The 15,816-nt window shown below is 47.0% G+C and overlaps 1 protein-coding gene across 1 annotated transcript in view; it reads left to right on the top strand.

Annotated features, from left to right (window-relative positions):
• GARRE1 (granule associated Rac and RHOG effector 1) overlaps nucleotides 1-15,816 on the top strand; it is a 437,745-nt gene that overhangs the window by 262,576 nt on the left and 159,353 nt on the right. The window contains exon 7 of the mRNA XM_078670097.1: nucleotides 6,850-7,008. Coding sequence (XP_078526223.1) covers nucleotides 6,850-7,008 — 159 coding nt within the window. The remainder of the gene's footprint in view (nucleotides 1-6,849; nucleotides 7,009-15,816) is intronic.

The following is a 15,816-nucleotide window of genomic DNA, read 5'->3' as shown; positions in this document are numbered from 1 at the left end:
GGATCACCCCCATGTCAACAGCCAGGTTAATAGGAACAAGTTAAAAAAAAATAAAAGGAGAAACGCAAGACACGGCCTGGCGGCTGTGAAAGTTGGGAGGGGGGAGGAGAAACGAGAAGTGAATAATTAGGGGAGGAGAAAGGCCTTCCTGAGGCCGAGCGCACGCTGGGGGAGGCGCGCGCTGGACAGGGAGAGGGTGGGAGGACTCAAAGTGAAGAGCCAATGAAAGAACTTAAAAAAAGTGAATGTGGCGAGAATGCGCATCCTTGTGTTCACGTGAACTGCATGAAATCGCCCGATGGTTAATCTCTGGTTAAGCCCCAATATCTCTCGCAAGCTCAATGCACAAGCGCATTGACAGGCGAGACCTACAAAGGGGACAAACTGATTAACAAGGAAATTGTGTACATCAAAAAATTGGAGTGGCAGCACACAACCCGCTTAGGCGGACAGTGCACATAAAATGCAGATAGAGGGAATAACACTTAACAGATGGGAGAGCATGCTCCTAACGGTAGAAGCAGATCATCGCAATGGTGGGGTGGAGGCAGATCGTCAAATAGCTGGGTCTGGAAGGAGACCAACATAAGAGTGGGGGTGGGAGAGTTCATCAAAAGTTGGTGAGATAATAATCTTCATGTATTCCCATCTTTAGAATTTCCCCGCAAAAGAAGGATTTTTTTGTATTTCAGTAGCTGGGAACTAGGACTGAATCAGCTCAAATCAATATAATTTTTTTGTTTTTTTAGACATGTTGTAAAGCATCTCACACAGATGCTGTGCAGCATAGCATAACAAAGTTTAAAAAAAGAAGAAAAAAAGCTCACCCAGTCAACGCTGGCTGTATCAGAGTGCTTTTTTATTTTTTTACTTTTCCATCCTGCACAGCAGCCATGCTTCTGTACAACATGGCTAAAAAACATTTACCAAGTCAAACAGCTAGTGCATGAGCAAGAGTCATTTGGCTTTATAAATGTTTTTTCCCGCGGAGGCCGGGTAAATAACACCGGACGAGGCAAGAGTAACAGATTGCGCAAAAAACGTGGTAAATCCTAAAGATTAATCTTTTTTTTTTGTTAGAAGATAAAGCGCTATGCTATATGGCCAGCTCTTAAAAAGGAACCTGAAATTCCTTTCATAATTGCTTTACAACGTAAATGAGTAAAGTTACTTTATAGTTAAGAGGATTGAATAAAATGCATTAGTATTCTACTGCCATCAATGGCACTCCAAATGTTCACAACATAAAAAGCATAAGTCGACATTTGGTGTTAAATTCCAGAACTACAAATACGTACATCTGTTACTAACTAGCTTTAGCATATCACTAAAATGGAATTCATACTGCCAAAAGTCTCAAACAATATGAATAACATGGAATATGTTGTGCTGAAAAACTACTAAAGTTCGAACATAATGGTTGAAACGCTGAAACCATACATATGCAAAAAGGAAAATGTTACCTAACGATGTTTGTAACCATCGATTTGCAGCTCGCTTTCAGTTGTAGGATTAACATGCCATACTTAATTCTGTTACTAAGTGTTATGATTAGAAAACTGCAAGATATGTTTCTTACCAAGTTCTCTCTTCTGGCGTTGTCTCCATCTGTGACTAATACAACTCATCTTGAAGTATCCCTGAAGCCTTCTGTCCACTGAAACATACTTCACCTTAAATTAGTAACCTAGACATGTCTGCAAGAAGGCTCTTACAAGTTGGGGAATGCCAGGAAGCTGTGCAAGATTCGGTCATTTCTGCGCACCAGGACTGAGGACTGTTGAGTGCTCTTAAAATTCCCAATCTGCACTCCAACCGAACAAAAAACACTGACCGTTTAGATCAAAGTCGATCATCTTCCAGATTCTTGTGAAATTAGTAGGAACCGTAAAAATAATACTTCACTGTGATTGAGCCAAGTGCAATCTGAGACTTTCAGAAGATGAGCACTATAGGGCTGAGCAGTTATCAAGCCTATATGCACTGGCAGCACTCGGTAATTTGGAGACTTCCTTTATGCTGTCTGTGTGTCCTTCAAGCTCACTGATTCATCATAGCGCTTTAAGCTATGGGGCAGAATAAATTAAGATAAGAAAACCCACATTTTACACTTTTAATTTGTTGACAAGGTGAAAGGCCATATAACTACTGGAGGCTGAATGAAGGAAGGAAACGCGTGCCCTTCCAAAGTAACAAAGCTTCATTTCTGGTTTTCCAGAAGGTCTTGAAGCTCTAAACTTGAAGCCAGGCGTTGAATCGGAGCCTTCACACTACCAGAATACTGCCACAGGGTGCTTTGTGGGTGGTCACTTCAATGTACCCAGGGGTCTAGCCTGAGTGAAGACTCCGACCTCGGCAGCCCCCAGGTTCACTGCATCGCTGTCCTCTGGCGATGGGGGACACACTGAACAGCTCTGCATTCTGAATCAAATAAACGGACAGGAGGACAGAGGAGAATCTTCTGCAACATAAATTATCCAAGAACTTTGTCTTCTTTGAGGATGTCCATTGTGACACGCGCATGTCATGTGTTAAATGGAACATTGTCGGGTATTGTTTTACACAATGTATGATGCTCTGCGGCACTAATCGCTCGTCCGGCAGTGTGACTGCCCTGGATTGTAACAGGCAGGGAGGAGGTGTCACGTCATGACTTATGCTCCGTTGGTCACTAAACAGACAGCCCTTCATTACGAATTACATGGTAGATTTCAGATCGCATTGTGTTTCAGGGTTACACTAAAAGTGCGGTCGAGAAGCAGGAACTTTATCTGGTCTTAATGGTCGATTCAAAAGGCAACTCTCCTGCAAATGTGTGCAAAATACTGCAATTAAAGATGCTTTCTTTGGAATATGTATTAACTTTTGAAGCTGCAGTGAGATTTTCATGCGAAATTACACGTTTTGTCAACCACAGAACTGGATTGTAACACAAATGTAATAGTCAAGGGGGAACGGGAAAACATTGCTTCGATTTAATTTCCCAATTATTTATTTTTCAAAGGTTTGACAGGAACCATTGGAAGGGAAATTCCAATAGCGAAAAGAGCACCTTCAGAAATAAATAAAGTCCCACATACCTATGAGGTTTCCAGGCACAGCCGGTGCAGCCAATAGCGGTAGGGTGGTGGGTGGAAGACTGCAGACAGAACAGGGAAAAAAAAGAAGAAACACCGGCCACGCATGTGGGTTTCACTAAAGTAATTAATATGATTACTTGAGGAGTTGTACAGAGCGTTGCTGCTCAAAAAGTGTAAAGGCGCTAAGCAACAACACAAACAAGTTTAAAAAAAAAAAAAACTGGGAGGGGGGAGGAGAAACACGAGAGACGGCCTGCGGCCGTCAATGTGAAAGTACGGCCGGCATAAGCAACAACACAAACAAGTTTAAAAAAAAAAAAAAAACTGGGAGGGGGGAGGAAAAACACGAGAGACGGCCTGCGGCCGTCAAAGTGAAAGTACGGCCGGCATTGCTGTGGGGAGGGGGAGGAGAAATGCGGGGGCCTTTGAAGTGAAGCTTCACTTGTGTGTGAGAGGTGTGGGAGGAGTGCGGCTCGGCTGAGCCAGAGCGCACGCTGAGGGAAGCTTGTGGGGCGGAGCTGCTGGGGAACAGATGGCAGATGGCTGGCGATTTGATGCTGTGCACGCGCATTTTAGGTCAATGCGCTTGCGCATTGACCTAAAAGCGCACGGGCACAGCACCAAATCGCCACAGTTAGTTAAACTCTGTTTAAAGCCCTATAGTCTCGCTCCGCTCAATGCGCATGCGCATTGATAGGTCACGAGACCTAAAAAATACTTGCCACAAACGTTCTAGACCACCTTTTCTTTCTTATGCCACTCCAGGTGCAGTGACTTCTGCGTCTAAACAATCCATACCTAAATTCAAAGATTGTTGTATTAGTTTTTGCTACCAGTAGTACCTTTTATCTGTGCAGACCATGAGAACACTCTTTTGGGGAACATCCCAATTAATGCACATAGAAACATGTGTGCCAGATAGAAGTGCACACCTCCCTTTTTTTTCTTGGATCATTGCATTTCTTTTGTTGTCTAAGCAGACATGGATTTGTAGTTGCTCGAGGGCATTTACCCTTCAATGGAAGCATGATAATTCCCAATGTGGCCCCTGAATTCGTATTTAAATGTAACAAAAAAAACTTGGTTGATTTTGGTTTTTATTTAGCATTTTAAGATCTTGCTGGACCTGTTGGATATTCTTATAGTTATAAATATGATGAATGATGTCAAGTAAATTTGAAGTTAATTTTCATTTATTTATTTTCTTCTATTTGACCAACAAAATGTTTCAGAACTTACAGTAAAGATTTCTTATTATATCAGTCTCAGCCAGTGCATGTGTATTCTGTTGTTTGAATCTCCTGTGCCATCCCAGTCAGTAGCCAATCTTCTTTAGTTCTGTAGCTTCGTTTGAAAGCATGCTCATTGAAGAGCTAGTGATATGCGGTTTGTTTGTCACTCTCTCTTATATTCTTGAAGGCAAGAATAATGATTTGTACAATATCGTACTGCAGAAAAATGACTTTTCTTCCTGTGTACTAAAGTAGTAATCCAGAATTTCCTTTTTTGTTATAGATTTTATTTGTAATTTGGCGAACAGTATTGTAAGTTGATGCCTGCATTAGTTTGGCAACGATTAAAACTAGTATTCCAGATGATCTTTCCTTTGTCGTACATAGCCATCAAGCAGCTGTTAGACTCGCTCATGATTTTTCTTAAAGAAAACCACATCTACGAGAGATTTAAATGTTGTCATGCTCTTTAGCTCTTCCTGGGTAACTGAGTATCTGATTTCAAATGTTTCACTCTGAGAATTGCTTGATCAGTTATCAACTATTACCTCCTTTAAATTGGTTGTGGATCTAGCTTTCTGCTTCTGAACTATTTGTAACATGCAAAGTAGTTATTACCGATTTTTTTCAAAAGTATTTATTCTTTTCTACTGCTAATCAAGATTGTTCTCCCATACATTTTATAATAACTGCACAGTCTCGAGGTAATAGTAGTTGTAGATTCTTTTTTAACCCCTTCCGTGCTCCCCAGTGCTGCGTACGACTACTGGCCGACGCAGCCCCACCCACCCTTTAGAACGCCCGCCGCAGTTAAGCCGTTAAATTGGCCACTCTCCCAGTATGTTTACCACATTATTCTGCAGGTTTCCCCGATTGTCTATTGCCCAGTGGGTGGTGGTGCGTCACATCCTGGCCTAACATTTTAAGGGCTTCACTTGAAGAAGTCTTATCATTTATATTAGTTAAAACAGTCACTCGGGCTGTCAGCAGAGTTCTTGAACACATATATTGGAAATATTACTTTGGTTGTCATTTTAAGAACAAAGTGCTCAGTTTGGCTAATCTATTCTTCACAGTCTTAACTTGAAAGTTTAGATTGCCACACAGTCTTTATATGGCTGGTGAACGTTTCCTGAAGGTTAGAAAGGGAAAGATTCCAGACATACAAGTAAGGAATACCTACTCATTGCAGTAATGTAGTTAGTCTATGTATCCTTTTCATGCCAGCGTCCCGTCTTACCTCCACACCTCAGCCACATTACTGTTTTTGTTATCCTGCTGACTTATATTGGGCAAACTGAAAAGCAATTTGGGAATGTCTTTTTTTTTTATGTAATACACTTTTTTTTTTCATTAAGAATGCTCATGAGACCATACAATACAACTCCACGTCTGTACATCACGCTGGAAAATAATACAAATGTTAGCAGGAAATTACCCATCAGGGAAGCACAAGGGCCATCCAACGAATTTGGGAATGTTTTTGAAGCGGGAGGAGTGGAGCATGAGTGGGCTAAGCATTCTCCGGACCATTGCCTTCAAATGTTAAAGCTATTTCCACTCAACGTACTCTTGGATGCCTCCCAAGTGTGTAATATGATGTCAGCCAGGAAATGTCCTTTTAATTACTTTATCTACACTAGATCTTATTGAACCTTGTCCCCATTGTTTCTATCCTGCACAAACTAACCTGCTTCACATCACGACTATTGTTATGCATCGCCAACAGATCACCTTTAAGGAAATAGTTTTTTTAAGGACTCATGAGAATGCATGTGTGTTCTTGCTCTCTCTTGTGTTCTGTTCCCCTCTCAAATATCTGCTCCCTGACACTCCACATTGCTCCCTCCTTTCCCAATAGCCCACTCCCTCATATGCGCCATCTCCCTTTTAATATATACCCCTTCCGATCTATTTTGCTCTCTCCCCCCACCTGTCTACTCTTACCCCACCAACTTTTTTTTATTTTTTATTATGCTTAACATCGTAAATATACATTGACCTGGCCAGTATTGTCACTATGCAAGACATATCAACATTGCTAGTGCTATTTTCTAAATGTCTGTCTTGGCCAGGAAGTGAACAATCTGCTGTAACTCCTTTTCTTGCCAGCATGAGGTCTGGAAGTAAGTGATCCATAAGCAAATATGCTTTCTTTTTAGGCTTTTCCTCCTTGCTCTTGTGTAGAAATAGACTTTAAATCACTAGAACAGAATCAGACCAACTACAGTTCTAGAAAGGCCTTGACTTTTTTTAGTGCAGTGGAATTCAGCTTCCAAATTGTAGTCTACTTCACAACATAAATGAAGAACTCCCTTGCAGCACGATGAGGTTCAGCAAACATAGAACTTGCTCTTTGTGGTGAGGAATAAATGTATCTGTAGTAATTCAACGTTTTCTTATAATGCAAAGCAATTCATGGCTACCTTGTATAATTTTGTTATTCCTTTAGATATGATGTAATTATGAGAATGTCTGTTCATAGTAAGGCTTGGCAATGATGGGCTGTGACTCAAAGTTTATCTGTTGTCTTTCAGCATACAATGCTGCAGCTAATAAAAGAAGCTGGTGGTCACAATGGAATTACACAAAGGGATGATTATCCAGTAACAGAAGTTCTAAATCAGGTTTGCCCTTCTACTTGGCGGGGGGCCTGTAAAACCGCTGTTCAATTATTGTTTGGCCAAGCTGGACTGGTAAGTCAAAACATTTGCTTGTAATCCTATGAATGTTTTCATACGTTTGCAGTTTTTCCATATGAGCGCCATAAAGTATCGGACTACTGCAAATATTGCTAAAATCCAGAGAAGAATTTATGTTAAAAAAAAAAAGTTAACCAAAAAAATAAGCCACTTTGTACTGAGAGGCCTCCCAGTCAGAGCGAGGTAATCCACTTGGATGTCTGAGTGGAGGAAATATCAAAAGTGAGGGAGAAGACGAAGGCAGGCCTCTTCTTTAGCCAGGCGCTGATCCCTGAGCTGTGCTGTAAGGAGGAAAGCTGTGTAGAGAGATTGCAAGAGTACGACAAGTAGTGACAAGTGTCGGATTCAGAACACACTTGTTAAACAGCTGACACCATGAAGTAGAGGAGCTTGTTATGAAAAGGAACAGAAATTTTCAGGTGAGCACAGCGGGACCTGGTGGGCAGCTTGGGTAGGTTCATCCATGGGTAGAATGAAAACTGGCGGGTGATGATCCTGTATTAGATGGGGGTAGCTGTGCGGAACCACCCAGATGAGGGCTTCCCTGGGAGGCAGTTTTCCAACGACCCCAGGAAATGGGGGAGCCTGGGAGAGTTCTCAAAAGAGGTCCCCTCCCCATCCCCCAGATGCTTTTGGAGGAAATAAGCTTGAAACCAAAGTAACGTGTAATCTACAGCAGCAGAGTAAACTATTTTAAAATTAAAGAGAAATGAAAAACAACTGAGCACTACAAAGGGTCCAGTTTGGCTAACACAGCAGGCATGGATGGACCCAAAAGGGCACCAGGTCAATGACAAAACACATATTCTGGAATATGGGAGGGGTGGGGTTGCACTTAATACCATTCAAAGATAAGCCACGTCCTAAGCACATAATGTGCAGAAAGATGACAGCAGACCAAATTATGCCCCAGGAGCAATAGAAGCGAGCAAATAAGTAGCAGAATTTAAGGAACCAAGTCCGCACCCTTGAGAATCTATGAATGAGAGCAAGGTAATGTTTATTAGATCAGCAGTTCCTCATCATCCAAAAGAACCAAGAGCCTTTAGAAAATTGCTCCAGGTGCGACAACAAACACATAGGGGAAATCCAGTCTGGAGCGGAGGGGAAAGGATATTATGAAAAGGATATGTACGAGACCTGTGAAATACCATCTTGAAATGTTTATACAAAAAAAGGATCTTCAGGCTTGTAACTGCATTTGTAAAGGACTAAAGAGTCCAGTAATAGGTTACCCCTTACACATTACTTGGGAGTGGAAAGAGGAACAATGGTCTACAAATGTTCTTGCTTAAGTCTGTGACATTCTTGGGATTGCATCATTGTCGTCTGCGTGCACACGAGTGCCAGATCGCGCTAGGTGAGCAGACACAGGAAATAATGGCAGGTGACAAAGTTGGTATGATTGAACATTTGCAGAAGGTTAGTGCGGCAGAACTATCCAAGACAATGTGAATATCAAACAGATGAAGAAGAGATGCACTCTGAGGAGGAAATTAACAATTAGAAGGAACCCTGCGTTTTTTTATAGGGTGACATGGTGAGAGGGACTTCCACAATCATGCATTACACTGTTACACTATATAAAACAAGTGGTTCTGTTGGGAAATACAATTGCTTTGATCTGTACATACAATGCAAAAGGAAATTTCAATTTGTTATCCACTAGTGATTTTTGAAAGAAGGAATAAAACCTTATAGTGAGAACACACAACGAGAACAGAGGAATTTTGTTATTTACAATGGAAATGAATGTGGCTGTCATAAAAACATTGAATTACGGCGATAGTGACTGTAGTGAAGAATAAGTGTCCTGTAGTGATACGTGAGGTCAATGGTCCTTTACCGACATAACAAACATGAGTGACATAAACGTAGTGAATTCAAGAACATATTTCTTTCTGTCCATTAGTTTGCACATGAATACAAAACTAGAGTATGATTTTTAGTTAGGGTCAAGAAGACCGTATGGACTAGTTTTTTTTTTTTTTTATAAACTTTTATTTGGTATCAGTGTACACACACAGCTTTCCGCCTACAACCCTGGGGCCGGCAGCAAACTAGGGCAATCACATTACGGAGAAGAAAAACAGCAGACAAGGTCAAAGCGTCCTCAATCCAAGTGTCCGGTGATTCAGTACTGGTGTGCACAGCCCAGTCCGACGTCCGAACCTGCCGACACCCTCCGCCCCGCTCCCTTTCCCCTGTGTAAGAGTGGTTTTGATGGCTGCCGTGATGCAGGGGATCATACGGTGAAGTGTGTGTGTGCCTGCCAACGTGAATTAAGTCTAACTGAACTCCCAAAACAGTCCCTCCCAACCCCCTCCCGTCCCCCCCTGACTGCCTATGTGCCCACCATCGCCGTTACTCTGCCACCTCAGCGTACCACCCCGCCCGCCACCTCTCCCACCCTGAATCATCCCACCCGCCGTCTACCCTCTCCCACTAGGCCTCCCCGCTCCATGCGCACCCCGTGCAAGTGTTAACTATATATCCTGTACGCCCCTCCAGCGCCCCCGGGTACCTTGTGTTTGCCTACTGTCCTGCCTGAGCTATGAGGTGCTATGTATCTAACCCTCTGGGCTCTCTTCCCCCTCCTGCCTCTCCTCAGTCTCCTCCTGAACTGCATCCGCGGCGTCCTTAGTGGATCTGTAAGTCAGATACAGGTCCCAAAAATTTTTGGGGCTGCTAACAGGGGGTAGGAGCTCGCTATAGAGCTGTGATTGGGTGCAGCTGTACAGCATATCCCTGGCCCATCTGTGTTTGTTTGGAAGCGGGCCGCGCATCCAACATTGCGCCACCGCACGTCGAGCCATAAGTAACCCCATATCTGCCAGGCGACGTGTTGCCGGCGGAAGGATCCTGGTGTGACCCAGCAACGCCAGCGCTGGGTCGACTGGGAGCTCCAGCTCCAGTATTAGTCCTAGTTCTAGAAAAACATCCTCCCAGAATTTGTTAATTCCCGGGCAGGACCATGCCAGGTGTATAAAGTCCGCCACCGGAGTATGGCAGCGTTCACATTCCGACGTCTGTCGGAGCCCGTATCTATGTAAACGTTCCGGGGTGTAATATACACGTTGTAGAAATTTAAAATGGATAAGTCTGTGCCTGGCATTGAGCGACACTTTTTTAGTATTTTAGCAGCAGTATTTCCACATTGAGTCATCTATCTGTGTGTTTAGGTCATGTTGCCATGCCAATCGGGCTTTCGAGGGTGGCTGTTCCCTATGGTGTTGTCCTGCCTTGTATAAACGCGAAATCAAGTGGCTGGGCGAGGGCGTTTTTATTACGTATGTCAGCTCTGCAAGTTCGGGAGGCTCCACCATGGTCGGTCCCAGCAGCTCTTGAAGCGCTGCCCGGACTCTGTGTAGGTGAAAACGGTGTAGCAACGACACTGAGGTCTGGGAGGGGGCAACCTGATCCCAGGTAACTACCGTCCCATCCCTGAACAGATCTCCCAGCTTCAGTATACCTAGTTGTTTAAGGGCGCATGTAACCCCTTTCTCACGAAGTGGCACCAACCACACTGCCCACTCGATCGGAACAAGTGGGGAGTATAGTAGTGCACATTCCTGTCTCTTGGCCAAGGAATGCCATGCATGATTCGTCGTTGTGATTGAGTCCAGAATTCCTACCCGACGGGTGGCAGGCTCAAATACTGTAGCCGGTGGGGGGAGGGGGTCAGTGAACAGAGTCTCGAGGACCACATGCGGGATATTCCGATCCCCATGTATCCATGTGTGCAAGTGCGTAGCTTGCGCGACCCTGTAATACCTCTCCATGTCAGGGGCCCCTAGGCCACCTTGTTCATACGGGAGCATCAGGACTTGCCACTGTACTCGTGGTTGCTTACCACCCCAAGCCAATCGCGTGAGAGTCTGAGTCATCATTCTGAAGAAGGCCTTAGAGAGGGTCACCGGAATATTGTTGAAGAGAAACAAAAACCTCGGGAGTACAATCATTTTCATTAACGCGACGCGGCCCGACAGGGACAGCGGCAGTTTACACCATCTGTCCACATCCTCAGTCAGCTTAGTGTAGGCGACTCCATAGTTCTCCCTCACCAAGATGTCCGGATCCGGATGTAACTGTATGCCCAGGTATCTAACCGGGTCGTCGGACCACTGTAGCGGGTAATCCATAACAAATTCACGTGTCACCGGAGTGAGTGGGAACGCTACCGATTTCGTCCAATTCACCCTCAGACCGGACAGCGCGCCGAACTGAACTACTTCCCTCAGTACGGAGGAGAGATTGAGCTCCGGGTCTCTAACGTACAGGAGCGTATCATCTGCATACGTGGAGATACATATCTTGTAATTAGGGAAACTAACGCCTTCATGGCTGTGGTATTCCCTTAGTGCACACGCTAGGGGTTCTGCCACCAGGGCGTATAATAACGGTGAAAGGGGGCAGCCCTGTCTGGTGCCTCTGCCAATTTCGAACGCCTCCGTGACTCGGTCACCTATTCGTAACCTGGCCGTTGGTTTGTAATACAATGCACCTATCATTTGTAGGAAGGGTTCGCCCAACCCCAGCTTTCTGAGTACTCTCGACATGAAAGACCATTCTACGGAGTCGAATGCCTTCTCCATATCGAGGAAGACTGCCAATGCCTTGTTCTCATGCTTCACATGTTGCATCGTCCCCAGTACCGTGCGTATGTTGTACGGGAGGTTCCTAGAAGGAATAAAACCTGCCTGTTCCGGGGCGACCAGATCCGGCGCGAGTAATGCAAGGCGTGTCGCAAGTATCTTGGCATATAGCTTCGCGTCAACATTTATCAGGGACAGAGGTCTGTATGATCCGCACTCAGTGGAGGGCTTCCCGGGCTTCAGGAGCGTTATAATGAGAGCCTCTCGAATAGTAGCAGGCATGCTGCCTTCCATGCATATGTCATCAAATAGTGTGGAAAGGAAGGGCACCAATTGTTCTTTGAAGGCCTTGTAGAAGCCAACAGTTAACCCGTCAGCACCTGGGGCACTACCGGACTGCATGCTATCCAGCGCATCCACTATTTCTTCCCTTTGAATGGGCATCATGAGGAATTCTCTCTGTGAGTTGGACAGCTGTGGCATTTGAATATAGCTTAAGTAGTCCTCAATTGCCTCCTCCATTCCTGTTGACCTAGACTTATAAAGCCTGGCGTAGTACTGCCTGAATTCCCCAAGTATCTGCTCGTCTTCTGTGAGGGTCTCCCCCGAACTCGACACCAGCTCGCCCACTCTCAGTTGGCGTCTTTCACTGCGGACTATCTTGGCCAGGAGGGAGCCAGGTCTCTCACCTTCGCCGTAAGTGCGGGCTGTGGCTTATTTACCCATATGCTGCACTTCCCTGTCAGCTTCTGCGTTAATTTCCGTCACCAGCTGTTTAATTTGTACCAAGGTTTCACCCTCAGGTTCCACCCGCTGCCTTACCTCAAGTTCAGCGAGCTGATGTTCAAGATGATTGAGTCTCTGCCTAATCGATTTCAGGACACTGGAGTGTTTAGCCATGGCTATTCCGCGAACATAGACCTTAAATGTCTCCCACAGTGTCTGGAAGCTCTCCACAGATCCCACATTATTCTCAAAAAAACTATTGATTTCGTTAGCGATTTTGCCCCGGAAAGCCTCATCCAGTAGTGAGTACGGGGGGAAGCGCCACGTAAAGGGAGGGATCCTGTGCACCGGCGTCTCCAGAATCAGGAGGAGAGGAGAATGGTCTGACAGCGTGCGTGGCAGTATGAGGCAGTCCCTTACTCTATTGGAGAGCTGTTGTGATGCTAGCCAGTAATCTATCCTGGTATGGAGTGCATGATAAGCGGAGTAATGGGTGTATCCCCCTCTAGAGTGATGCCGAGTGCGCCACACATCCATGAGGTCTAATTGGACCAGTTCAGTCCGGACTGCTGTGGCGGCGGCCGATAGACCCCGGGGGGGTCCAGCCGACCTATCCAGGTCCGGGTCAAGTACTAAGTTGAGATCCCCTCCCCAGAGCATGTTCGAGTAGTCATATGTCTTGCATTTCTGGGCTAAATCCGTGTAAAAATCAGGGGAGTAGTAGTTCGGGATATAAACATTCACCACCAATAGATCATGCCCCTTTCCCCGGCACCTACATAGAACGTAGCGACCCTCAGGGTCTGCCTCTAGGAACGTCAGTGTGAGTTTGGAGCGCGGATTGGCCCATGTGAGTGTACCCCTCGAATGTGTAGTGAAGCCCGCCGCCACACTACAGCCTGCCAAGCCCCTATGTGCCAACATTCTGCTGTTAAGAGGTAAGTGGGTCTCCTGTATGAGGGCAAGATCTATGTGATGTCTACGCAAGTAATAGAGGACCTTACGCAGTTTTCTAAAGTCGTTAAGGCCCCTAACGTTCCATGTCAGCACCCGCAGGTGATCTGGAGCAGTGCCCATATGTGTCATAGTATCTTCAGCCATGACCTTGTCGTTCGGTAGGAGCGCTGCCGCGAGTGTGAAAGAGTCTCGGGTGTCCCGGTGGGACGCAGTCGAACAGGCTTTGTGGCGTGTACGTGGCAGTGGTGTGTACAGCGGATCCGAACCAACAGACATCAGTTAGCACAATGGCAGTCAAACAAAGCAACAAAATGTAACTAGACACATTTCCCAACATTCCTCCCGCCACCCACAGCAGACCCACCCCAATTTGGCCTTGCAGGTCCCCATCCCAGCCAGCCCTCCCCAGCAACAAAGTCATCAGCCCCACGTGCATAACGCTCAGGGGCAAAGGTAGCAAAGCAACTTGTCCTCTGCGCCCAACTCCCAGCACCGGTGCCCAGCCCCCCTCCCCCCGCCCCACACCACCAGTAATGAATCAAAGCAACAACCTATCCACCCTTGCAATACTTCTCTCTGCTTCATCGTACCTGTCCCTTCCACCCCTCGCCACCCCACAGGCGACACCCACAATCCGCCAGCTTGCAAGTGTGTCTGAGGCACTCAGAGCCTATGATCAGGAGAGTTCAAAGTACAGAGTAGCCATCCACATCCCGGGGCCCCAGCCCCACTTATTTGTAACATCGTCCCTGTGAGTCTCATCCCCGGGACCAGATCCTTCCCGTCTCTAGGATTGTAAAGTCTTCATCACGAGTTCACTTTGCTCCAGGCATCAAGTCCCCCCATCACTCCTGTTCATCCAATTGACTGCGATCCACATCCTTCTGATTATCGGGTTGTCCATCTTTCTTCTCCTTAGCCCATGTTTTCAAGGCCTTCTGCAACTCTGCCGGGTCCGTGAAAAAATGCGAGTGGCCCTGCCTATTCACTTGCAATTTGGCCGGGTACAACATTGCATAATCGAGTCCCATGTCTCTAAGGCGCTTCTTGTGAGGGGCAAAATGTTTCCGAGCCTCCTGCACCCGTGCCGTAAAGTCCGGAAAAATAGAAATCGCTGATCCCTCGTATTGTAGGTCCCCCTTAGTCCGAGCGAGCCTGAGTGCGGTGTCTCTGTCTCGGTAGTTTAACAACTTCGCTATGACTGGACGGGGAGGGAACCCCGGTTTGGGCTGTGGTCCAAGCGTGCGATGTGCGCGTTCCACGACAAACATTGCCGAGAAGACTCCGTCACCCAGCAGGGTTGTGAGCAGTCGTTCGATGAACAGTTCCATCTTCCCCGTCTGAGTGGTCTCCGGAAGGCCTGTGATGCGTAGATTGCAGCGACGTGACCTCGCCTCCAAATCTTCCGTTTTATCCTGGAGCGATCTGATGAGTGTCTCCGCACGCCGCCTTGCCGTGTCCAACTCCGTCTGGGCCTCTTCTACCTCTGTGATCCGCCGTTCCGCCATGTCGTGCCGCTCCGCGTGCTTATCGAGGCGTTCCGCCATTCGGTCCATTCTATAAGACATGGCGTCCATCTTGGAACCCAGCGCCACTATATTCGTTTGGATATTCTGCTCCATGGAGCGGAGCATAGTTTTTATATCTGAGTCTTCTTCTTGCGTATCCCCTGTGCGCGTCTCCTCGTCTCGCTGTGCCAGGGGACTCTGCACAGGCAATCTCCTCTGTGAGAAGGGTAGCTTACTCTGAGTCCTGCCCCCTTTCCCCATGCTTGTTAGTGACCTGTGACCACCTCGTTCCGCTGGCGATGTTGCGTAAGCGCCAAGGGGACTGTTGTATAGCAAACAGTTGTACCGTCTCCCGTGGGCTTCTCAGGCTTCCCAGCGAGGAAGAGAGATGGTTTGGGTCAGACCACCCGCACGCCCTCTTGATATTGCGGTAAGGAGGTCCGTTTGTCCTGACCAGAACGGGGTGTGCCCTTCGCAGCGGAAGCGCTGTCCTTCCACAAAAAGTTGGGCCACGTGGACCGGCCCCCCAATTGTGTAGCTGGTGTGGGCACTCGGCAATACGGGTAGTATAGCGGGACGTCACCCCCGTCCCAGCGGCGAAGCCCACAGGCGCCGTGCAGCAAGAACCTTTGTCTCACCCTGGTGGACGTAATGTAGAGGGGGAGGATGGGTCCCCCCAGTCTCGGGGACCCGCCGCTTCTCCGCTCTCCCGCTGTGTATGCCTCCTGCTCCAGGCGAAGTCACTGTAGCCTCCCCTGTGCTCCGCCGCGGCCGCGACAAAATGGCGCCGTAGGGCTCCTCGGACCTCGGCGGTTCAGGCTACCTTTTGCTTTGCTGTCGGGTCGAGGCGGCGGGCAGCGGCCACTGCTTGGTCGATGTGGCGCTCGCCTTCTCTCGTCGCGTCTGCCGCGGCCCTTTGTGGGGTAGGGGCCCACCGGCTGGGAGCGAGCTCAGGGCAGCCGCACGCCCCCTTACATATTCCGGGTGGCGGATCTGCTAGAGTCCGCGGTCTGCAG

This window comes from Lissotriton helveticus, chromosome 12 (genome assembly GCF_964261635.1).
Source record: "Lissotriton helveticus chromosome 12, aLisHel1.1, whole genome shotgun sequence".
Classification (NCBI taxonomy): domain Eukaryota; kingdom Metazoa; phylum Chordata; class Amphibia; order Caudata; family Salamandridae; genus Lissotriton; species Lissotriton helveticus.
Note: the sequence above shows the minus strand (reverse complement) of the source record. Positions and strands in the feature narration are given on the sequence as shown.